We start from the raw sequence: 25,098 nt of genomic DNA, 5'->3' as shown, positions 1-25,098 counted from the left end.
AAAGTCAGTGACTCCCAAAGGGGAAACACTGATCTAAAAGCTCTTGCACACAGGGAGCAACTCTTGTCTCTGCTGTACGCATTTTCCTCTTGAATAGGCATGCCTTTACAATCCAAGCGAATCTTCACTGGCTTGGAAATGTGTTAGAAGGGTCAAAAAAAAGTTCTGCTTGTGATCAGCAAAAAACTTCACATGACTACAGGAATTTGTGGCTTCATTTAATAAATTCAGATAAACAATAACATAAGGACTGGAGGAGTGCCTCAGGGCTCAGTATTAGGATCATTGCACTTTTGTTGTTTAGAAGACACAAAACCTAAGCACATCCACACTTCAAGGAAGACACCATTACATCTCACCTGAGGTGGCTGAGACTTCTGGACAATGAAAAATTTTTTACACACTGATGTGGCTGTGAAGTGAAGCAAGCCCCAATTTCGTCAGGTCTATGCTTGCTTATAAGAACAAACAAGCCACTTGTCTTAAGGAAAACATGACACTTGTGCTGAAGATGCAACAGTTCATAAATGTCACTGTTTCAAACACTAACAGTAAACCAATTGTCCTGCATTTGCTTCAAATCCAATATGAATAAAAAGTGAATTATTAATGCTCTTTCTCAGTAGATTGCCCAAAGAATAAAACATCACATTATACACCCTGTACTTGGTGGAAATTCAGATTTCTGAGGAAGAGTTCATAAGAGGACGAGGAGGAAAAACGGATACATGTATGGTCGTGTTTTGATGGATACAACTGATGGTCTAGAAGGTGTATTTGGCATCTTGAATTTACCTTAAGGGTCAACGTTATTAATTTGTGCTTGGTCTGAAGTGTAACCTGATGATGACCTGAGCGTAACCTGATAATAAAATGCTGGCCCTTAAAAGACAGGGACACATGCAAGCACAAAGACTCCTTGTGTAAGATTGTTGTTTATATTCCCAGAGCTGTAATTTGTAAGGCCTTATAAAAGCGGGCGAAATACAATACAGTGCCACTCCAGGAGTCCCTTGGCTCAAAGGGTAATGGTCCTAATGCTTTTATCTCACAGACACTGTGAGTAAACATCACTCTATGTCTGCTTCTATGCAGTCATTTCATTACAGGCACATTTTCCACATCCCTCATCTTGACAGACTAGAGCCGTAGTTTGAAAAACCAGAAGACAAGCCAGTCAGCAGTGAGCTAGAAACTCAAGATTATCACCAGTCGTTCAATTCCACAGACTCATTACAAACTTCATATTTTTCAAGTTTGGAAATGAAGAATTAGCACCTTTTTAATTTGTGAGATGGAATTTGAATTGAATTGGCCACGGGAAGATGAATATAAAATTAATGTAAACTAAATGAAATTTTTTTTATATCTATAGTGTATCTTATCTATCTATCCATCCATCCATCAATCCAAGTCAAGTCAAGTCAAGTCAAGTCGAGCTTTATTGTCATTCCGCTACATGTGGGGACATACAGTGGAACGAAATGTCGTGCCTCGCAGAACCACGGTGCTACATAAATATAGGCATACAACAATGAAGTAAAAAAACACTATAAAGCTATACACAACTAATCTACTGACAGATTTTAACTAAGTATACTATATATAAATATTTACCCTATACAAACTAAAAAATAAAAGATAAAAAATACAAACTATACGAATGCGTCACATAAATATTTAGCTGGAAGAGACTGTGGGAGGGATGGGTGGAGTCCTTCACGATGTTGTTGGTTTTGCTGGAGCATCGTGTAAGGAAAATGTCCAGGATGGAGGGGAGAGGGGCACCGATGATCTTTGCTGCTGTGTTCACTGTCCGCTGGAGGGTCTTGCGGTCAGCAGCACTGCAGTTCCCGTACCAGACAGTGATGCAGCTGGTCAGCACACTCTCAATGGTGCCCCTGTAGAATGTGGTGAGGATGGGTGGAGGGAGACTTGCTCATTTCAGCCGGCGGACAAAGTGTAGGCGCTGTTGTGCCTTTTTGGAGAGTGACATGGTGTTGGTGGTCCAGGTGAGATCCTCTGTGATGTGCACCCCCAGGAATTTAGTGCTGCTAACTCTCTCCACAGTCGAGCTGTCGATGGTCAGTGGGGGGGGGGGGGGGGGTCAACAGAGTTTCTCCTGAAGTCAATTACAACCTCCTTTGTCTTCCCCACATTGAGGGACAGATTGTTAGTGCCACACCATTCAGCCAGCTGTGCCACTTCCGCTCTGTATTGCGTTTCATCGTTGTTGCTGATAAGATCTACCACTGTTGTGTCATCAGCAAACTTGATGATGTGGCTGGAGCTGAACTTGGCAGTGCAGTCGTGGGTCAGCAGTGTGAAGAGCAGCGGGCTGAGCACACAGCCTTGTGGGGCACCTGTGCTCAGTGTGGTAGTGCTCGAGGTGTTGTGGCCGACACGGACTGAAGTCTTCCGGTTAGAAAGTCCAGGATCCAATTACAAAGGGAATTGTTAAGAATTGTTAAATTGCTATCACCAGTATACCCGTAACACCTCACATTTGATCTATCAAACAAAAACAATGACGGAATAAATGGACAGCATCCAATGTTGCCAAATGAAATTAGCCACTGTAAGTGTGCACTTGTGTTTTAAGATGTTTGGACAAGGAAAAGGAATGGGAGCTTGTGGGGGTGGTGGTGATGGGATCAGCACATGGCCTTCATGCCTAATTCATAGGCATTATCTGACAAGAGCAGCGCTGTTTCCACAGGGCCTAGACCAGGACACAGCAGAATGAAAATGTCAATCTGCACACTTGGCTGAGGCTCAGGTGCACAAACATGGCAGAAATGACCCTACACCATCCCTCTCTGAGGTCAGTGACAGTGCCATCAAATAGATGGCATGCTCAAAAACGACATAAACACTAGTACCAAACAAGCTCTGACAAATGATGAGAGGCATTTAACCTCATGTTGTCTTGTCATTGTGTACATCTGGAGAATGACTGAAATTATTTAAAAAGGTTTAAAGTGCTAATATAATGATTTCCAAATGATAATATTACAGTGAAGTGTGAGAGTACTAGGCTACATTTAACCATCAGTATGAGTGTATGAGGTGTATACAGTCCCATTTCTGACACTTTGTCTCTCACACTGATGCCGAGGGCTGGGAGCAAACAACATCAGTGACCCACTCTCATTTCTTATTCAAGGCCCCGTTACAGCAGACCAGAATCTCATATCTTCAGAACTCTGTGGCAGACTAGCATTATCTGCAACAGATCAACAACAGACACTTTGTTCACAGTCAATTATATTTACTAAGAGGTGACCCTCAGATGATCCTGCACAGAAAAAGGAGACAGAAGTGAATCAAATGTCATGTAACTTAAGTCAGTCTACTTCTCTAAAAGCTGGGTAATGCCTGTTACAATAGTAAATATCAAAACATTGCGTTAAATTATGTAGTGTTTTCTTTGGTTCCATCTTCCCTTGTATTTGCCATCTAATCACCCAATGGAAGTTTTGTCTGTGTCTATATACAGACAAAATACCCTTATTTTTTTTGTTGCCATTTTTCATAAAATAGGAGTCTTAACATTGGTGATTAAAAGCACAAAAAAAGATCATCAAACAAACAACTAAAATCCTAGGATACATAAACGTCTCATGTTAAAAGGAATGCTTAGATTTAAACAATTTGATTTAAAAATGTACAAATGACTGTAACCATCTTAAATCGCAGTAAATCCTTACTCTAACTATTGGGAATAATCAAACTGTTGGTGTACATGTGAATGTTGCTGCCCTTGACAGTAAAGAGACAAGGGTCACATCTCAGAGATGTCTGCAGAAGAGTGGGTTAACATTTAGAGAAGCTGTTGTTAAAACAAAGTGGAGTGAAGACTATCTAGCGAATATCCACAGGCACAACAAAAGGTGAATAATTCATTGTGGTTAGTCGACTAAATATATGCATCACTCAGCTTGTGTCACCATGCTAGATTAAGTTGACCAGATGCAGTTCTCTGAGGGGACATTGTGGTGAGGTGGCACTGGGAGGCACAACTCTGTGCATTCTCTCTATCTCTCTCTCTCTTGCTCTCATTTCCTCTGCCACCTACACTGCTCTTTATCTATTTTCCTCCAATCTTGACGCAATTCTGTCATGTGGCAACACATTGCTGTTTTTTTCCTTTGCAAAAGGCCTCTAAATAATGGACAAACTTGGTTGTAAGGTGGCATAAATGAAACATAGGGCCCTAGTGGCAGCAGGAGAAGATGTGTAGCTGCTGTAAATAATTCAGCTGTCAAATATCACAGTGAAGATCACGCCAAGGACGAGGCAGAGTGACGCCCCTGCCAGGTGGCCTGCAAGCACCCACACTCTTCAGTGCTGACGCGGAGCAGGCCATTAGTGTGAGGCCAACAGTGAGAACTGAACATCACAGATAAAGAACAAGATGTGCTGAAGTATGGATCTGTTGTTATCTAGTCAAGAGCTATAGCTGGAAAAAGGGCTTGCCTCACTAATGCACAGCTTAAAGAAAGAGAGTTACACATTTTACAGTGGCATGACAGCATAGAACATCAACATTTACTTTGATAAACATCTGAAATGGATGGAGTCTGAGCAGAGCAATCTCACTTCCTCGAGCTAATAAGTAAACATGTGAATTGTCTGAGAAAAGAGAAGTTAGTGGTGGGATTCAGCACTGCTGCTAATATATGGTCCATTTATATAAAATTATAAAAATTCAAAACTTTAAATTATATACACCTTTATCCTGTGCAAATAATGGGAGTAACTTCCGTTTACACTTTAAACAATCAGCAAAAGGTTCGATCTATGAATGCAATAAGCATTTTCAAAAGCTGGGTACAATGAGGTGACATTTTACTCAACCTTTAACCATCGATCATTAAAAGTGTAAAAGCAAGCATTAATAAATTACTTTCAACATACCATGAATAACTACTAAAGATCCTCCTCCTATCTGCAGCAATGGACAAGTTAAATATCATTATAGTAATGTATATCTATATTTTACAGCATCTGTGTAAAATCAAACATGGAAAGAGACATGAGGATTTGGGGAGAAAAATGAAAGATTCTTAGTGCATTTCAGGGAATCATTCATGGTTTATAGCATAAATTAAATCGGGAGAGCAGACCAAAAATGCACAGTATTTTTGTTTTCTTTTTTCATTTACTTACAGTGAAATAAAAAGGAAACGAAAACAATCAGGAGGAAAATAATGCAGCAGGCTGAAAAAAAGCTATTTCTATAGATGTTGTTATATAACGTCACATTAATATCTAACGTAACATTATTCTCCTGACTTCTGAAAACAGAAAATGAATGAAAATTTACAGCCCACTCAGTGAAAATTACGAATTAAGATTTTTTGTAGCGCAATCTTATGATTTGAAATTATTTGTTGCAGTCTTTCTGAGTGGAACTTCCCCAAACCAGAAATGCCTTGTATAATTTAAAACGCAGTAGGCTCGTTAGGAAAAAGGTGGATATATATATATGTGTGTGTGTAAATACAAAGACAATTTACAATAAAAATAAAAAACATAAGATTGTTACATAAATAAATACAGTATCTCTGTAATAGAAATCCTTGAATCACATGTGCTGTAGTATCTTTACTTATACTGCTGAGACTGCAGACAATGTGCTGAGAGGCCTTGGGGGCTCATAGCCTATGCTCAGACACCCTGTAGAGCACTTTGACTTTGAGAGGATGCAAGTTGTACAGATACATCCACCAACCCCTCCTTTTCACCCCACCTCAAGCATCAGGCGCCAGTTTAGATGCATCTTCACACAGACAGCTTGGCGACGTCAGTTCTAATGGCCCTTATCTTAATCTGCTTTAAAAGCATCCTGCGTTTCCACAAGATCTTTTCACCTTTCCTAGCTCACATTTAATAAGCAGGCCATCTTAGCTGTTTAGCCCTTCTTGTCATGAGGTCATGCCAGACATGGGGCAATGTGGTTAACAGGGTCCAACTGAGACGGCACGGTAGCTGCAAAACCATGCCTTGAGAACCGTAAAGCACTTGCGTTTCTATTTGTGTGAGTTCTGAATGATATTGTTGAGGGGCCAGAGGGTGGTACAGCAAAATTGGTGTCATATGGACAAATAGCCAGAACAGACACACATCGAATGGTCCCCTGAAGTGGAGAGATAGGGATCAAGCAGGAGTGTTGAGAGGTGTCTGGAGACTACTGATGGTCTGCTCCTCCCCAGACGGGACTCTCAGGCTCTCAGTTTCCAGATTAAATATTAATCCACATGGAACATTCATACATGGACATGATATACAATAGGGAATTTATGTGGTCAATATGTGAAGAAACTGGTTCTTGTGTTAAAGTCGGGGAAGCATACTATGATTCTGGTAGGCTAAATATTTTGGATGCAATATATTGGAATTGGATACTAAATGTATATTAACATTTTGTATGTATTCAAGCTGCCTGTCATGATGTATGTCATACATAATGACAGGCAGCTTGAATAGGGCTGAATTATTCATGAGCTAAACATAAAAAACAATGAGGAATAAGTATTTATAAAGTAATAAAGTATTTTTCATTGGCTTTCAATAATTGAACCTGTTACTTGAAAAGGGATACAGAAAAACCATGAGCCAGCACTCAAAGGTTTTGTTCATTATCCATAATACATTACGGCTACATATTAGCGCATATGGTCATCATCTGACCACTGCTATTGAATTTTGTACCAGTTACTTTTTGAGTTATGGCTTAGTGGATCCTCTACCGAAATGTCAGACTGAAACCACAGTCTTACACAGTACGCAGATGATATTTTTTATAGCATTTTATGGAAAACATCAGCATGTTTACAGAAATGCAAAGTTGTGGTCTCTAAGGCCTCCCAGTGGTAGCTTTGTAGAGCTGCAGTAGCAAACCGACATAATTTACAGTAAAAAAACAAGTGGTTCAGAATCTTACATTTTGCACACATTATTTATAAGCAAATAAATAGAAAGTTGCCACTGTAATGCTATGCAGTTGCTAAGTATGAGCAATAGTGATGTACGTACCTTGTAGGATGGCAGAAAGCAGAGAACCCCTCGGCTCACTGTGTGGCAGACTTTCAACAGCAGGGCCCCTACTTCATCCTGGAAGGCAAATGTCTCTGCATGCTGAAATGTGGCGCAAAGTTTACGACCCTGAGGCCCTGCACCAACTGTACCGACCCAGACCTGCAACATAAACCAATACACAACTATTATATAACTCTATTCAAAAGTTTGGGGTCGTTGATGTTTTCGTAGAAGAAATTAAAGTTTTATTCAGCAAGGACACATTGAACTGATCAAAAGTGACAGAAGGGACATTTCGAATTTAAGATTTCCATTTCAAATAAATGCTGTTCTTTTTAACTTTAAGTTAATCAAAGAATCCTGAATAAAAAAAGTGTAACCATTTCTGCAAAAATATTAATATTAAAATATCTAACAGTGACCTGTGACTTGCTGATTACATGATTCGCCTCCAGCTGGATGGAGAATTTGATGCCCAGTTCAGAGGAAAAGGAGCCCATGGGAGAGAGGGTGCCCGAGGTCAGCACAATACTTCGCACTGAGCCGCTCAGATCTGAAAATGCCTGTCATGACACACATCACCAGCCATAACAGCTTATGATTCGTACTCATACCGACAACATCCAAATGAGACTTTAAAAGTACTACAGAAAAAACAGTTGCTCTCACCACAGCAGGGTTGAGGCACCAAAAGCTCAGGGTGTGCACCAGATTTTTGGTGCGGTTGCTCTGTCGGCGACGCTGGGGTCGTGCAAAAAAGCCCTGAGCGTCAGGCAGGTCCTGCTGGGTGGTCCACATGTAGCTCTGCTGGAGGGCCACACGGTAATCATCTGCAAACCTGTACATATTCACGAAATTTTTTTAAAAAAATCAAGAAAAACTAACAGATGAATATAGAATAACTAAAGTGGATTACTAGATCATTAAATTATTATTTAATGATCATTAAATTATTATTCAATTTCATTATTTAATCAAAGCTTTTACAAAGACAAGGATTATCAAGTACACTAAATTACATTGGAAGTTATTTTCATTCATTAAACTAGGGATGGATGACGTCAATTATTCAACATACACTTGTGATGATTTTGTTGCCAATATTATAGTTTATTTTAGTTTCCTGAAGTCTGTGTCATTAATGTAATTTCACCAACCCTCACTATCCTGTGACATGCAAGTATTATAGAATTACGACAGCACTGTTTTAATAGCATCTCTGATTTCAACATCAGTAGCAAAAAATTCATTGTTTTACTTCTTGCAGTTTATTTTGAATTTATGGTTCCTCTGTAAATTTTACACTTAAATCTTGTCAACTTTTAGGAGTACACCAGTATAAATATAGCCTTACAGCTAAAAGACATGGACTAGAAGCCATAAAACTCCAATTGTGATTTCAAGGGGTCTTTAAAAATCACTGCCAAAAACCTTTTTAGAGATAGTAAGGTAAGAAGAATGATGGGTAGTTTGTGATAATGACCTGCAATTTTGTCTGAAAAGAAATTCCAGCACCATAAAGAGGCTTTTGAGCATTGACTGAGTGTTGGAGCTGATGGTGGGAACCTGCACCACGTCTTCTCTCCCGTTTACTAGCCCGATCCGCTCCTCCTTCTCCAGCACCGCTGCCAGGTTTTTCTACACAAAGCAGAGACAAGTCAGATAAAAAAAAGGGGACAGACTGTTAGTATACTCCTGGTCAAATGGGAGGAAGGATACCTGTAGCAAAGAGAAGGTGTCTGCTGTGATGCCAAGGCCATGGAAGATGCCAAGAATTTCGGTTCCCGTCCAGACCTTACAGGAAGACTCATATTCACGCTCCTCCAAGCTATTGCAGCTTTCCTGCACCCAACTATATAATTGTAAGGAAACAAACATAATGAATTTAACTTAACTTAATTTTTTTCAAAGAGTAATATTAAGCTCCCATGTTAACACAAATTACAGATTTGTCCAAATAAAGAAATATCAAGAATCAGAAAGCAGATCTTCGACATATTACATCTCACGATGAAGCAGAATACGGATATCCTACTGCCTAAGATGAGAAACCGTTGGAGAAAAGATGGGGCATACTTGGCAAGGCTGCAGCAGAAGGCTAGCAGAGGCCTGTGTTGATCGCGCCGAATGTTGTGTGTCACCATTCCATCCATCTCATCACGCGCCAGCAAGAGCTGAGCTTGGTTCAGAGTGTAACTTGCACTCTCACGGGCACAGTCCTCTATGTTATGAGCCTCATCCAGCACCACAATCTGCTCCTTCAGATTGATTTCCATCTGGCAAAGGAACAACATGACAGTTATCGCCATATGGATAAATACAGAAATCTTCAAATACAGCATCCTAACAAATGTGTCATCAACCTTATCTGAAAACTTCAACTGACTACTTTAAAATAAGAGTGTAGGCGGTGTTAATGTTTTTAATCTTTTAAGTATGCATTTGCTTCATCAAATATATAGAAACCAACATATTGTAAAATATATACTACTTAAAATAATTAATTAAAAATTAAAAATGTGTGTTTTTAATCTATGATTTGGTGCTCCAGAAACAATTCTCACCATTATCAATGTTGAAAACCGTTTTTGCTGCTTAGTATTTTTGTGGAAACTGATTTTTTTATTTATTTGGTGAATAGAATAATAGAAAGTTCAAAGCAAACAGAACAGAAATAAACAACTGTTAATTTCTGTTAAAACAGAAACCTTCTGTAAAATTAAAAAGTCTGTCACTTTAATCCTTACTGAATAGAAGTATTATTAGTGTATATATATTTCTCTAAAAAATTTAGTGTTTTTATTTGCACATCAAAAATAGAAAATAATCACCTCATTTGTTTTTTATAAAACACAGCAAAAAGTCTTAAATCTATGTAACGCAAAAAAGCCCTACATTTGACTTTATATTATATAGATTATAGTAGTATTATAGATTACATAGTAGCTTTTGCATTAATGCTCACACTTTCACGAATGAGGGGGTCCAGCAGGTAGTTGTAAGGACAGAACACAATGCAGGCATCTTGCATGAGCTCCCGAGCTGCGTAGTACGCACAGGACCGCAGCTTACCCCCAAGACGGACCAGATCCTCAATGTCCCAGGCCTGATGTAGCCCATGAACCCACTGTAAAGTGCTCTGATCACGCATTTTATGCACATTGTGGTAGTACCTACATGACAGACCCTGAAAAACATGAAAATATATAAACACACCAAAATAATACTATTTATGAATAATGTTTGAGATGGATAGCAAGCACCAGCAAGACCAAGGTTGTGAGTTTGAATCCCAGGGAATGCATGAACTGACACAAACTGTTCTGTGGAAAATGTGGATTTTTGATGCAATTAAAGCACATTTATTGGACACAGTTTCTTGTGTTTTTATACAATTATTTAGGCAGGTGTCTTCCTGCAGAAAAGGGAATCATCTGTGCATTGTTTTGTGATTCACTGGAACCTGTAACATGCTGCTGAAAGGCTGATGGCAGCTTCCAGTATACATACTCTAAGAGGGATTAGCAATCAATGAGAGCACAGGATAAATGTCAACCCGATCGTGCCGTTTTTATCCCCCTGTCCTCCAACTCTTATGAAGGTGATGATGGCACTGTTGAGGGGTGTGCGACTTAACGACAAGTGTCTGAAAGGCCTATGCGCTTCAGCCATTCAGTAAGACCAGGAGAGCGGAATAAAGACTCGGAGTGGGGCTCATATAAAGACACAAGAGATGGGGCCCCAGGGAGGATGAGGAAAACGACAGCTCATTCTCTCCTCTCTACAAGCGGGGTTGTCGGCACGGTCTTCCCCGCTTTCATGTGCAGGGGCGCGACACAGTCGAGAGGTGAGTGGACACCTGTGGTGACAGCATAATAGGTATCATTACGCGGGCTGCCCGATGGTCAGAGACTAAGCAACACGGACAATATCGGTGCTCCCATTGGAACAAAGTGCGTTTGAAGCCTTTGACAAGGCTGCACAAAAAAAGGTCTGTATGAGTGATTGGGGATATTATCGCCTGCAACTGTTCTCCACAGCTTTGGTGACGGAGATTAAGTTTGTGAAACCTTAAATCGAGGGTTTGCATTTCAGGGTCGCCAGCTCGTCTTCTTCTCTTACGACAGTATTACAGTGAAAGGAGAAGAGGGTTCACAGAATAAGTGGCCACACTTGCTGTTTGGCCTGCAGACTTCTGTGAAGATCAGGAAACAAGGTGTTTGGTTCCACAGAAAAGAGTGGGTCAATCTCCGTTCACAAGATCCAATTCAAGACTTTCAATGGCTAACAAATTCATGATGAGTTGATCACTACTTAGGCCCAACACTTAAGGATGAATAGGGCACAGGCCAAGACCTGTACACTTACGAGGTAAGAGGAAATAGTGGATGAAGTGGTTATGTTTCTATACACACAAAACACGATCATCACCAAAACAAACAAAAAAAAAAATCTAAAATGAGACCATTCTAATAATGTACCACCAATTTGGACCACCAAACCAGACAATCTTCAGTCAAATGCTGTTTGCAGCCAAAGAAAACAGGCCAACATTGCAGACAGAAACTGGCCACATTTACTGCTGTTCAGTGGATTTTGTGGGCAAAATCCAGTCATTTCCAATAGGCATCAGGAGTTCCATGTGAAAGATTTCACGCGTTCAATTTAGTCACGTGGATTTACTGCGTTGACCAAGATCTTTGGTTTGAAAGTGACTTCTGCTGAAATTATGTTAATGTAATCCTTTGCAAATACTATTTAACACTACACTTTCTGTTTGGTTAAAGTCATCATTGCACTGAACAACATAAGCACAATTGCAATGTTTTGACATCTATACTGCAGTACAAACAGTAACAAGAAATAAATATTTTAAAATGCTACATTTATTTCTATGATAAAATATTCTAATATTCATAGAAAAATTATAAAATTATAAAAATATTCAATCAAATTTAAGTTATTTCAAACAAAGGCTAATTTCATTTTTTAAAAGGTTTATTTTTGGCATTTTCACCTTTATTATGATAGGACAGATTAGAACTGACATAGCGCAATGGCGCTGTATGTTGGGGCACTGTCCACAAGGCTATCGGCACATTAAGTAATACATTAGTAATTCATTAAGCTAATTCATCAATTAGTAATACATTAAGCTTTTCTGGCCTAATGTATCCAGAATTTTTGTTTCTGAGAATTACTTTTTTTTTTTTTTTTTTTACGTAAAGAGATTTGGGATGTTCATTTCGGTTATTTCTCCTAAACGACAACCGACGCTCGTTAACCGATTACATTTACATTTATTCATTTAGCTGACGCTTTTATCCAAAGCGACTTACAATTGCTATATATGTCAGAGGTCGCACGCCTCTGGAGCAACTAGGGGTTAAGTGTCTTGCTCAGGGACACATTGGTGTCTCACAGTGGATTCGAACCCGGGTCTCTCACACCAAAGGCATGTGTCTTATCCACTGCGCCATCACCACCAGAATTAATAATTAGAATTGAATTATACTAGAAAGTATACGTGTCTGTGACCCTTTTAAAATACTAACATTTGTTTTCCGGGGATTAATTTTACATGTGCAAAAAGCAGCAAACAACAGAACACGAGTATTCACATGGTCATGTCATATCACATATAGATGAGAATAAATATATATAAAACGAATAAATAGGCCTATATGAGAAATATTTTTACATAATAAATAAAACAAACGAAAGAAAAAAAACTGCAAAAAGTAGCCGAGTATGCAGAGTTTCGGTTCATTTTTCTGCTGTGCGAAAGTAAACGGCAGAAAGCAGCAACCTATTTTTCTTTAGGCCTATTTTACAAAAGCACAAAGATTTGTTTGTATTGTGAATGTACACAGATAAAAGCAAACCGTTCACAATTCCAATTATCTTTATGACTAAAAGGAGTAGTTGCTTCCACTGTTAGAAGGTAAAAATTCAAATGATTGCACCGGCGCCGCATGCGCGCGGACAGTTATGCTTTGCTACCTTGACAACAATGCAGCCTGTTCATTATCATAATAAAATATAGTCAGTCAAACATATGGAAAAAACCACACTGCTCAGTTTAAATATGTAATCAAATCTGTGCCTTTAAGTGTTATCACCGTATCGCCGTGAAGTTATGCAAAACATTTTGTTTTACGTAGATATTGGAATGCCAGTGAAGTAGGCTATATAATAAATAATATTTTGGCGAATACAGAAACATTTGATTTTATTGAATGAGAGACCCAATGTTGGTTTTAGTTTCGTTTTAGCCTAAATGAATTCATTTTAGCTTGTTGTTTATATAGCTATAGCTTCTTATATTTTTAATTCTTGTTCTTTTCTAAATCGTGTTAAGTTGAAAGGATTTGTTGTGGAGTGAGGGGAACTAAAATAGTCTAGCTATGTTTACAGTGTTTATTATAATGTTTGTAAATATTTTGCGTCGCCATTAGGCCCATTTCTGAATGAAATAATAAAATGCGACTTAATAATAATAATAATACGCGATTTATGTTTGTTTTTTTTCTCTAAAAACGCATAGCGGTTTATACACGTAGTGTATTTTAACCATGCAGCAAACCTTTTAAAATAATTTGATTAATTGGCCTACAGAAATAATAAATAGATAACTTTTTAAACCGTTTAACTGATTGTAATAATTAAGTCAAAATTTATACGGTCGGTTAACCGGTTAAAAAGAGCATCCCTAAAAGAGATTCATTGATGATCTTTAGGTTTCTCTCAAAACACTAATATTGGCAGAGTTCAGGGTTCAGGCCTTGAACTCAGTGAACCAGGAGATGTCTAAGTCTACTCTCTTTTATCCCTCTGAGAGGCTCTAATGATGAGAGATGAATGAAGAACCTGTGCTCAAAGGTGGTTGCAATGTCACATGGTGTAACCTGGGAAGGGGCCGACTCACGTTCTTGGCCTCCAGCAGCTCCTTGCAGCGCTCGTTGCGGTTGGCATGAGGCACCACTTCGGGATGGACACAGGTGTGGTCTCGGCTGGACAATATCGTCATGGGCACGGTGGAGTAAAGCGTCCGTTTCAGCTCCCGTGCGATCTGTGTGATCTGCTTATGAGTACGAGTGCCGAAAAAGATCTTTGGAATCTTTTTCCTTCCGCTTCCCTCTTTGTCTTTATCACTGTCCTTGGACTTTTCAACCGTTTTCTGTCCTGCTTTGAGGTTGGCGCAAGGACAGAATGAACAAGATACAGGAGACTGTGTAATACAAAGAGAGAAAAACAAGTCAAGCATAAACATTACAAAGAGAAACAACCTACTTGAAGCAATGCTACAGCCCTTTTTTGTCCAGATCATGAAAAGGCTTTTGTATGAGGTCATATAGATAATCATTCACATAACAGGCAAATGCTATAAGTCAAGACAGAATGACCCCAAGCAAGACTGTAATTTTAGACCGTGCCATTGTTCATGCTACTGGCCCCTCTGATTGGATCTCTTTAATTGCAGCTTTCACACAAAGGGCTATGCTTGCCTGCAGCCAGCTCTAGTTGGTGAAACTGATCTTGAGGATGGTATGAGCATTTTAAGTGTCCCACTTTCCCCTCCATTCATGGGAATGACACACAACTCATGTGTAACATAGCTGGTGTCAAGCAGAGAGTCCCTGCTTCATTTTGTGGGAGACAGCAGTATTGTCTGAGTACTGAAATACTGCATGCATAAAACAAGAAAAGCTTGTGAAGTATATAAATCTGCAGTATATCTGAACTGCTATGCCTGGAATATTCAATATAGGAACTGGACAGAGTCAATATTTCTTCGCCTCAAGGATTGGTGGGCTTAATCTTTCCCTGTATGTTTATGAATCAGGTTTCTAATCGATGCTGATAGGTAGGCACAGATGGAATAAGCAGTTTTTTAAAAACTGATTTTTAATTGACTTTTGAATTGTATTGTTTTAACATTTTACCATGCTTAAATCCATTCAGCAGAATTCTGCACTGATTTTAGTGAGAAAAATCTGCAGAATTCTGCCGGATGGATTTAAGCAAGATACAATGCTAAAACAATACAGTTCAAAAGTTTGGGGTCAGTAAGCTTTTTCTTGAGAAAAAATATAATTTTTCATAATTGATCAACAGTGACAAAGACATGTATTTCTGTTACAAAACATTTCTATTTCAAATAATTTATGTTCTTTTGAACTTTTTCTTCATTAAAGAATACTGAAAATATCTAAGTTTTCACAAAACTATTAAGAAGCACAACTGTTTTCAACATTGATAATGAAAACTGGACTAATGGTTGCTGACAATTCAGTTTTGCTATCACAGGAATACATTTAAAAATGTATTAAAATCAGTCAACTTTAAATTGTAATAATATTTCACAATATTAATCTTTTACTGTACATTTGATCAAATAAATGCAGATTGGTGAGCACAAGAGATTAAAAAATGTGCAACTACCACTAACTTTTGAACGGCAATGTACATATTCTTATAAAAAGTATTTAAATAAAATCAATCAATCGATCAAAACAATCAAGGTCATAAACTGTAAATGGCAAACTGGTCTAGAGCACTATTTAATTTCTATGAAAAAACCTATTCAAAGTTTTGACTGTACAAATAATGCAGAGCTTATTTATAGCATTTATAACCTTTCAATTTTGTTTCTTGTTCTGTCCCATCTAAAAATAAAATGCAACTTTAATTTTAACAAAATGCGAATACAGTTCACAGTGCATTAACTAATGTTAACAAACAAAACTTGTGATTTTAATAATGCATTAGTAAATGCTGAAATCAAAATTAACTAAGATTTAAAAATGCTGTAGAAGTATTGTTCATTTTTAGTTCAATTAAATACCAAATATTGATTGATAACAATAAATAAAATCTCCTACATCCGTCTTGCTTCAGGCCGTCAAAATATCAGTAGCTTCTTGTCTTTTCCCAAGAGTGACAGTAAGATTATCCCTCATAAGCAAATGCTAAGTCACGGCGTGTGTTACACCTTCACATCAGGGATCAAGCTGTCCTTTAGCCTGCACTCCACTGAAGAGGTCCAGCTCCGGTTACCCAAGCTGCTTCTCAAACCTTGTTTGTCATTAAATATTACAGTAAGTGATAGAATGGAAGCGAACGTGAGCCTGTCTTGCAAACCGTCCCCCGATGGGACAAAGACCCAGGCCGACGTGCTAAATAAACAGAGAGCTGGCAGCAGCTAAGGTTACGGCTTCGCAGGAAGAGTTACGGCCCTGCCGATCACCTTACCTGCTGCTGCCACATTCAATAGGCCAGTCCAAGTATCCTGCCTCCTATACCAAATAATTACTTATTCATCACAGGGGGGAGAGAAAGGGCTGATTGTGAATGGGAGGCCTTGTCAGCAGCCATGCAGGAAGCAGCTGACACAAGGGTATCCGTTACACGCAGCCTGCCACAGTTTCGGCCCCTCTCGCTACCGCACAGCAAATAAGACACCCCTGGAATGCAGATAACAGCTTCCATTGCCCAAACCTGCCGCCACAGACACATTCAGGCGGAGTGGCGCATTCTTTCATGGCGAGGCCCTGATATCAGGGGAGCAGAGAGCTACACCTCAGGCCGCTCCAGACCTCAACAGCGGCTCCTAATAAAACAGTGAGTGGCATTGTGTGGGAGCGTTAACCCAAGCATGCTGTTCCAGTCAGGGGCAGACACCTGCAGATGCATCTAGCAGCTCAATGCTCTGCTAAGAAAATGTGGCCATTGTTCTGGCACAAAAAAATGAGCAAGGATATTGGGAAAGTGTCTTTGGGGGTTTGCAGAAGCACTGGTGTACAATGACAGCGTTTCACAGCTCTTGTGGTGCCCAACAGCTAGTTACAGTTCAGGGCCAGCACACATACTACAAATACATAAAAAAACCTGCTGGTCACTATATGGTGTATTTTAGAGATAATGGATATGTGAAGAGTAGAGTAAGGAACTGAACTGAATGATCTTCATGACATTAAGTGCATTAACAGTTTCAGCACGTACAAAATGAAAGTGAGTTGGAAAGTATTTTCTATTCATCATAAAACATACAGCACGACTGGTGTCGAGCAGATTACTCCAATAAGTAGATTTTTTTTGGAGGAAAAAAAAATACAGTGCAACCAATGAAGTCGAAAGACTTTTGGACCTGGTTCTCTTTAATGAATCAAAAACATACAGCACTAAGTGTAGTCCATTTCCCATGCTAATGACTCTTAGGAGCCAGTTGTTTTTAGTAAATTAAATACATTGAGCAGGACCAATAAAGCCAGTTTTCCAAATGACGTTTATGAACCGGCCCTTTTAAATTAATTAAAAACATATTACAGCATAAATAGTAAAGTCAGATCCCAAGCAAATGACTCTTATGAGCCAGTTGCTTTTAATGAATCAAACACAGTGTGAGATCAACAAATTCAAAAGCTTCCCAAGTCAACAACTTTCATGATTGGGTTATTATTTTTAAACAGAAACAAAGCATAACTTTATGTAATGCCTGATTCCTGAAATAATGACTCTAATATACTAAAAACAAGTAGCTTGTAAAAAAACATACAGCAAGAATAATGAAGTAAAAACATTTTCAGGTGAATGATTTTTATAAAACAGCTCTTTTTAATGAATCAAAATCATATTTGTGAAGTTAGATTCCCATGCAAATAAACTTATGGGGCAGGTGTTTTTAGTCATTTAAACACAGACTGCGATTAATGAAGTCAAAAGATTCCTTAGTGAACAACTTTTATGAACCATTTCTTTTTTTAAGAATCAAAAACACAACCAGTGAAGTACGATTCTTAAACTGATGATTCTGATTCACTAAAACAACTGGCTCATAAACAAAAAGTCAAAAGACTCCCAAGTAAACAACTTTAATGAACCGCTTCTTTTTAATGAATTTCCAAAACATTCACAGCAACTAATAAAGTTCAATTCTCTTGCTATAGTTGTTTTATCTAATCGCAAACACATACAAACTATATGGAGGAGTCAATAGTGAAGTGAAGTGACATACGGCCAAGTATGGTGACCCATACTCGGAATTCGTGCTCTGCATTTAACCCATCCAACGTGCACACACACTGCAGTGAACACACACACACACACCGTGAACACACACCCAGAGCAGTGGGCAGCCATTTATGCTGCGGCGCCCGGGGAGCAGTTGGGGGTTCGGTGCCTTGCTCAAGGGCACCTCAGTCGTGGTATTGAGGGTGGAGAGAGCGCTGGACATTCACTCCCCCCACCAACAATCCCTGCCGGCCTGAGACTCGAACCCGCAACCTTTGGATTACGAGTCCGACTCTCTAACCATCAGGCCACGACTTCCCAAAATCAAAATCAAAAGAATCTTTAGTGGAACCATTAAGAAAGTAGAATTAAGACGAATCAGCATCAGAACAGGAATTGTAAAATTCCTGTGTGAAGAGGCGGAGGATTCTACCAAGTACTTGTCAGTTACTGGTGAAAAACAATATAAGAGCTGGGTTTGTTCTGTTAGACAGTGGCATTTCTGTTTGCCAGGTGAGGTGTGGAGAGAGCAGCTCCTGTGTTTGAGATGGTGAGGCTAGATTGTCTGTGCTCTACAATGGCCCTGTGGTGGAAGATGCAGGCCTGAGTGTGAGCGCGAACAATGGAGACTGCATTTCAACAGGCTGGCTCTGAGAGCCTGACACCTGAGAGACTGAAATCTCACACTGTCCGCCTGCCTGGGCCACTGCACCCTCGCCATACAGATGGACAGAGAGAGAAAGAGATAGCGGGCGAGAGACAGAGACAGCGAGTGAAGCATTTCAGTGAGGTATTTACTCCCTTTAGTCCTCCTGATAGCTGCCCCGGAGTGCCCCCCCACAACGCAAATTCCCAATCTCACAAAGCACCTGTTTATCCCCAGAGCGCCGTAACCAGCGGGTGAACCCCATTCAATATTTATCCCAGGCTTTCACAGATCACTGCCAAGCAAGGCAAACCTCTTAATTAAACTGGAGCTCGCTTCAAAGGGCCCATTGAAGATGTCAGTCAGCGCTGGCAGAGGCCGAGAACGGTGTCAGGTGAGAGTGAAACCTAAGGCCTGCTTTCTCTTCTCCCCCTTACCCAACACACCCATCGGACCGCCCATCAGGCCAGGGCCGTCCTCTTCGGTGACAGTCCACCAATCTTGAGGAACGCATAGCACAAGTCACTCCTTTTCCATTGTGCAAGTTGCAAGCAATATGTCCTACGGTGTGACAGGATGATCACGCTGACACAGATTCTTTTCACCAATGGCCATGTGAATACCTGTGGTGTTTGTTACATTGCATCAGATTTTCTAAGAGGGTTTAGGCTGCATTTTATAGCCCTACATATCAGCATCTCTCAACAAAACAAATAAACTATCTTCATAATAACACTTCATAAACCCAGATTAGGAGGATTTCTGCTTGATGGAAAATGATGAGTTGCCAATTGTTTGTTTAAGGTTATCAAAATTATGAATATAAAAGGTCAGGCAGATTTCCAAAGTGAAATCCAAAATACTTTCCCACAACTACTAAAAACTAAACAAATCTAGCATCCTCAAACATCTATAATAACTGTATAATAATAATATTTGCATTGACGCAGACATTACTTTGGTGCCATCCATTCTACTGTATGTACTGTAGGATGAAAGCAACCATGTATGCAACTATGCATACATTTAATGTGGAGTCATGTTGTGGCACAAGTCAAATTACAGCAATTTAACAGAGATAATTCATGCTTACAGACACATAATTAAGTGTCCAACAGAAGTGTGAGAAAACCCAGCAATAAATCCAATAATATTCCCATGCACCTTTGCAATCTGTTTTGAGCCATCCTTTGCTGCCACCAAGTGGTCAACAATAAAATAACATAACATATATGCAATATTACATTTATAAGATTACAGAACTTATTTAATAATAATAAGTTGCAAATGAATGATGAATAAAAACAGCTGGGGTATAGTGCACCTAAAAATGACAATTCTGTCACCATTTACTCACCCTCATGTTGTTCCTGCATGATTTTCTTTCTTCCATGGAACAAAAAAGATGATATTTTGAAAAAAAATGCTTAGTATATTTCCATACAATGGAAATCAATGATCACCAAAACTGTTTGGATGCCATCATTTTTCAAAATATCCTCTTTTGTGTTCAGAATATCTTCTTTTGTGGTCATACAGGTTTGGAAATCATGATGGCGAGTAAATCATGACAGAATTAAACTATCCCTTTAATGGTATGGGATGATGAAATGAGGAGAAATATCAAACAGTGCTCTCTATGGCTATTATTGACACTTTATTACGTCATAGTCTCCCAATTAGAGATAAGAGCAGAAAATGTGTCTGAGGTGCACTCACACAACACTGTGGCTGCGACTGGCCACTGTCAGCTCTGGCACCACTGTTCAATTCCATGGTCCAACTCTGAGCCCCGGGCACCGGTCTCTCCAGATGCTCCTCCTCTTCATCATCAATGTAAATCACTCCTCGCTCGAGACATCTTCGCTTGCTGCTCTGTGGAAAGGAAAAATAAACTGAGTGTGATGACAAGTTTCAACAAGCCAATCGATAATGTCACAGGAATAGAAGCTATTTGCAGAGGTACCTTCTGCTCTATGGTTGGTGTACGAATACGCTTCCTGTCAATCTTAAAATCATCATCTTGTTCTCCATTGGAGAGAGAGGCCTGAAGTTTCTCAGAGAGACGGGAAGACAAAGACTTTCTAGACTGTTCACTTTTGACTGCTGAAACAAGAAAGCATACTCTATGAAAACAGACAACATTTAAGTAATTTATCATGGTTTTTCATGTTTTGTTTTTTTTGGTCAAAAGATTTCGGAAAATGCTTACCTTCTTTTGAGAGGGGGGTTGTAGCTTGAGCAGAAGTACCTTCACAAGGAAGATCAACCAGAGGTGGTTTAGATGCTATGCTGCTGGAAGTGGGGTGTGTATTTCGGTTATGGCACACACATTGACATGGAGTAGCCACTGCTGGTTTCTTACAGTCAGCTGAACTAGAACCTGCATCCTGTTCTTTACCTTAATACATGACAAAATAGGAGCCATTATAATGCATTGTTTTATAGAGTGAAGAGAGTTTATCATCACAGAAGTCATAGACAAATTAGCTCGACTCTGAGAAGCATTACAGAATAGTTAATTTGGGGTTTGGATATTTGACATGAATTGGAAGTTGTCATCAATTTGACACATGGAGATTAATGGGATTTCGTGGCCTAATGGTTAGAGATTCGGACTCATAATCCAAAGGTTGTGGGTTCGAGTCTCAGGCTGGCAGGGATTGTAGGCGGGGGGAGTGAATGTTCAACGCTCTCTCCACCCTCAATACCACGACTGAGGTGCCCTTGAGCAAGTGGGCAGCATAAATGGCTCCGGGTGTGTGTTCACGGTGTGTGTGTGTTCACTGCTGTGTGTGTGCACTTTGGATGGGATAAATGCAGATCACGAATTCCGAGTCTGGGTCACCATACATGGCTGTACGTCACTTTCACTTAATACTTTTTTCCAGCAAGGATGGATTAAATTGATTAAAAATGACAAGTTTTTATCACTGATACACAATGAAAATTGATACACAATGAATACAATAAATTATGCTCTTTTGAACTTCCTTATCAAAGAATCCAGAAACATTCCTGATTTCTGAAGGATCATGTGATACTGAAGTTTGGAGTAATGGCTGTTGAAAATTCAGCTTTGCCATCACAGAAATAAAATCACATTTTAAAATACATTCAAATAGAACAGTAATTTAGAATTTCAAATGATTATTTTACAGTGTCACTGTTTTTGCAGTATTTTTGATCAAATAAACGCAGACTCAGTGAGCATAAAAAAAAATCTTACTGACCCCAACCTTTTGAACAAGTGTAAGTCTGGTTTTTATGCATTATTTATCATAAACAGAGCTTGTTTTCTCTGTAGCAAGTTTCCTAAAGATCTGAAGATCATCAAAGAATAATCTGACAAACAATAAGATGCCATACAGCACCTTAGTCAGTGTAAATACCAGAACTATGAACCTTTTTCACATTTCCGGGTTCCTCAGCAGTAGAAGTCAACGTAGGTGGATAAACTTCTATAGCAGTGAATGGGAGACTACAACAAATATATTTTTTGCATTCCCATTTGCTCAAATAGCAAAAGAAAAACTCCATGATAGTGACTTTCAAAAAAGAAAAAAGAGAAAGACTGATAATGGCAGTCAGAAGAGAGAGCGATGTCAAATGTACCATCACTCCTATAGATGTTGTATTAGAAATACTCTCCCATTAGCGTTAAAAATATTTTTGTACGGTAATTTAATGCAAAGGTAATACAATACAAAGTATAGTGATATAAATTTTCATATATTTTTCTAAAAATGAAAATGGTCCATTGACAGAACAGTTTAAAACTTGTCGAAAAGATTTCTAGACATACCAAACTGTGCTTGCTGCCATGCGAGGGCCGAACAAAGCAAAGCAAGACTCTTCCCACTGCCAGTAGGGCTCTCCAGCAGACAGTGCTGCCCATTGTTAAGTCCACGAATGATCTAAGAGAGATCAAAACATGAATGACAGCAATCAATCAAAACTAAAGAAGCGGTTTTAAAAGCTTTGTATGAAGACGTTAGGATCATACTGACGATAAAGGATTACAAATATGTTTACTGACAGTAAAACACAAGAACAACTCTGTCAGTACAACAGATCTTACTGAGTTCATCATGGCCAGCTGAGAGGGATAAGCTTTGCAGGGGAAGTTTATTTTCACCCCTCCTATGGTGTAGTCCACTGGAGATGCAGCCATTCTGTGTCCAATGGAGGATGTCACTGTCTGAGGATACAATCAGTGGAGCTTCATGACACTGGAAAACTAGCTTCATCTGACAGATCTGCTCCACCTAAGTGAATTGCGGGTAAACACCAAATTTACACCAAGCCTGGCTGACCATCTAAACCGACTGATTATTTCGGAATGTGGCAAAACAGATAACAGAACTGAAAAATATTTGTTTACAATCAATTTTTGGGGATTTGAATCTGCTCTAAATTCATCTATCTATCTACATGGATAATATTTAAACTAACACTTAACGTGACGGTAAGAGGACTAACGTTACTAAACACAATTCAACCGGCTACAGGAAGGATAAAGGAGTGTTTTAACTTTATCATAATCATATACGACAAAACTAACTAACTTTACTTAGCAAGATATTTTCTGCTATTACTGCATATAAACAACACCCGTAGATTACATTTACCTCAGGTGTAATGTGATTAAGAGGAATGTCAGATGGTTTACTTCGCAAAGAAAAGATGCACTTTGACGGTTAAAAGTAGCTGTGTAAACAAAATAAGGCACAAAAATTAAACTCCCGCGCGCAGCAGCGCCAGACAAGACGTCCGTGCGTCAACGTCACGTCCGCAGTCAAAATAAAAGACACTTTACGTCACTTAATTTTTTTTCTCAGAAATATGAACATTATCACATATTCCAGTTATTTTTCTCCCCGAAATGTTTGGAGTTTTGAATTGGTTTGAATTTTAGAGAACAGTTATTATATATACATTTTGTAGCAATAAATATGAATATTTATTACCCAACAACGATGAGACCGCATACTTGGATGAGGTAGAGAGACTCACATCATGGTGCCAGGACAACTGTCTCTCACTGAATGTGGGGAAAACTAAAGAACTGATCATGGACTTTAGGAAGAGACAGCAGCAGCCCTACTCTCCTCTCAGGATCAGTGGGACCCCTGTGGAGAGGGTGAGTAGCTTCAAGTACCTCGGCGTAAACATCTCCGAGAACCTGACTTGGACTACACACATCCAATCACAGGTTAAGAAAGCCAGGCAAAGACTGTACCATCTGCGACAGCTGAGGAAATTCAGGGTCTCACCAGCAATCCTGAAAACTTTCTATTCAGGGACCATAGAAAGTGTATTGAGTGCATCTCAGTGTGGTATGGAAACAGCTCCAATCAGGACTGCAAAGCACTACAGAGAGTTGTGCGCTTAGCTGAGCGCATCTCAGGGTCTGCTCTCCCCTCTCTGCAGGACATCTACCTCAAACGCTGCAAAAGTAGAGCTGTTAAAATCATCAAGGACTCTAATCACCCTGGTAACCGACTATTCACTTTGCTTCCATCTGGTAAGCGCTTCCGTAGCCTGATGGCAAAAACTGAGAGACTTAGGAGGAGTTTCTTACCCCAGGCCATCAGGCTCCTAAACTCTAACTCTGTGTCATAATATCACTTGACTCCAGGTAATATCACCATATCAATAAGTTATTCATAATTTTTTTCTCCATGTAAATATCATATATCAATAAGCTATTCATAATTTTTCTCCATGTAAATATCATATCAATAAGCTATTCATAATTTTTCTCCATGTAAATATCATATCAATAAGCTATTCATAATTTTTCTCTACCTCATATTGCTGCTATTCAAATACCCTGTACAACTTTTTGCACATTATTTTTGGCACATTCCTCTCATTACTATTTGTCAACAACATACTGACCTGCACATTTATATTTATATTTTTTATCCTATCTTATCTTATTTTATCTTATCTTTTATTTTATGTTTGTACTTCTTCTTAATATTTGTATTCTTTATAATTGCACTGTCCTTGGAGCGGACCTGACCTACATTTCACTGCTGGTTATACTCTGTATAATTGTGTATGTGACAAATAAAACTCTTGAATCTTGAATCTTGAATATATAAAAGAATATTCATTCAAAACAACCCAAGTAAGTTAGGTTAGTGTCTGTAAACATTCTGTGAGGATTTATGATACAAACGCATAAACATTTGTATTATTATTATTAATTTATCATTACTAAGCAAAGATGTTTGGATAAAGAACATTTCTTAAATGTAAACTACGTTCAGTTTTGCAATTTGTTGGAAGTGATAAGATAGCATTATTATGGAAATATAAATATAACTAGAGAAGTCCCATATAAGTAAAATAAAACGGTCTCAACTCATCAACTCTTTTTTCTT

At 39.0% G+C, this 25,098-nt stretch overlaps 1 protein-coding gene across 2 annotated transcripts in view; it reads right to left on the bottom strand.

Moving 5' to 3' along the window:
- brip1 (BRCA1 interacting helicase 1) overlaps positions 1 to 23,503 on the bottom strand; it is a 56,170-nt gene extending 32,667 nt beyond the window's left edge. For both annotated transcript variants that reach the window (XM_079387263.1, XM_079387264.1), the window contains exons 1-14: positions 23,335 to 23,503; positions 22,785 to 22,904; positions 22,509 to 22,620; positions 20,916 to 21,104; positions 20,670 to 20,809; positions 20,423 to 20,578; positions 13,973 to 14,275; positions 10,010 to 10,231; positions 9,121 to 9,320; positions 8,764 to 8,896; positions 8,528 to 8,682; positions 7,714 to 7,882; positions 7,467 to 7,607; positions 7,042 to 7,203 (exon numbers count right to left, since the gene is read on the bottom strand). In XM_079387263.1, coding sequence (XP_079243389.1) covers positions 7,042 to 7,203; positions 7,467 to 7,607; positions 7,714 to 7,882; positions 8,528 to 8,682; positions 8,764 to 8,896; positions 9,121 to 9,320; positions 10,010 to 10,231; positions 13,973 to 14,275; positions 20,423 to 20,578; positions 20,670 to 20,809; positions 20,916 to 21,104; positions 22,509 to 22,620; positions 22,785 to 22,877 — 2,175 coding nt within the window. In that variant the 5' untranslated portion in view covers positions 22,878 to 22,904; positions 23,335 to 23,503. The remainder of the gene's footprint in view (positions 1 to 7,041; positions 7,204 to 7,466; positions 7,608 to 7,713; positions 7,883 to 8,527; positions 8,683 to 8,763; positions 8,897 to 9,120; positions 9,321 to 10,009; positions 10,232 to 13,972; positions 14,276 to 20,422; positions 20,579 to 20,669; positions 20,810 to 20,915; positions 21,105 to 22,508; positions 22,621 to 22,784; positions 22,905 to 23,334) is intronic.
- Positions 23,504 to 25,098: the final 1,595 nt, after the last annotated feature.

Source organism: Barbus barbus, assembly GCF_936440315.1.
Source record: "Barbus barbus genome assembly, chromosome: 31".
In the NCBI taxonomy this organism is placed as follows: domain Eukaryota; kingdom Metazoa; phylum Chordata; class Actinopteri; order Cypriniformes; family Cyprinidae; genus Barbus; species Barbus barbus.
Note: the sequence above shows the minus strand (reverse complement) of the source record. Positions and strands in the feature narration are given on the sequence as shown.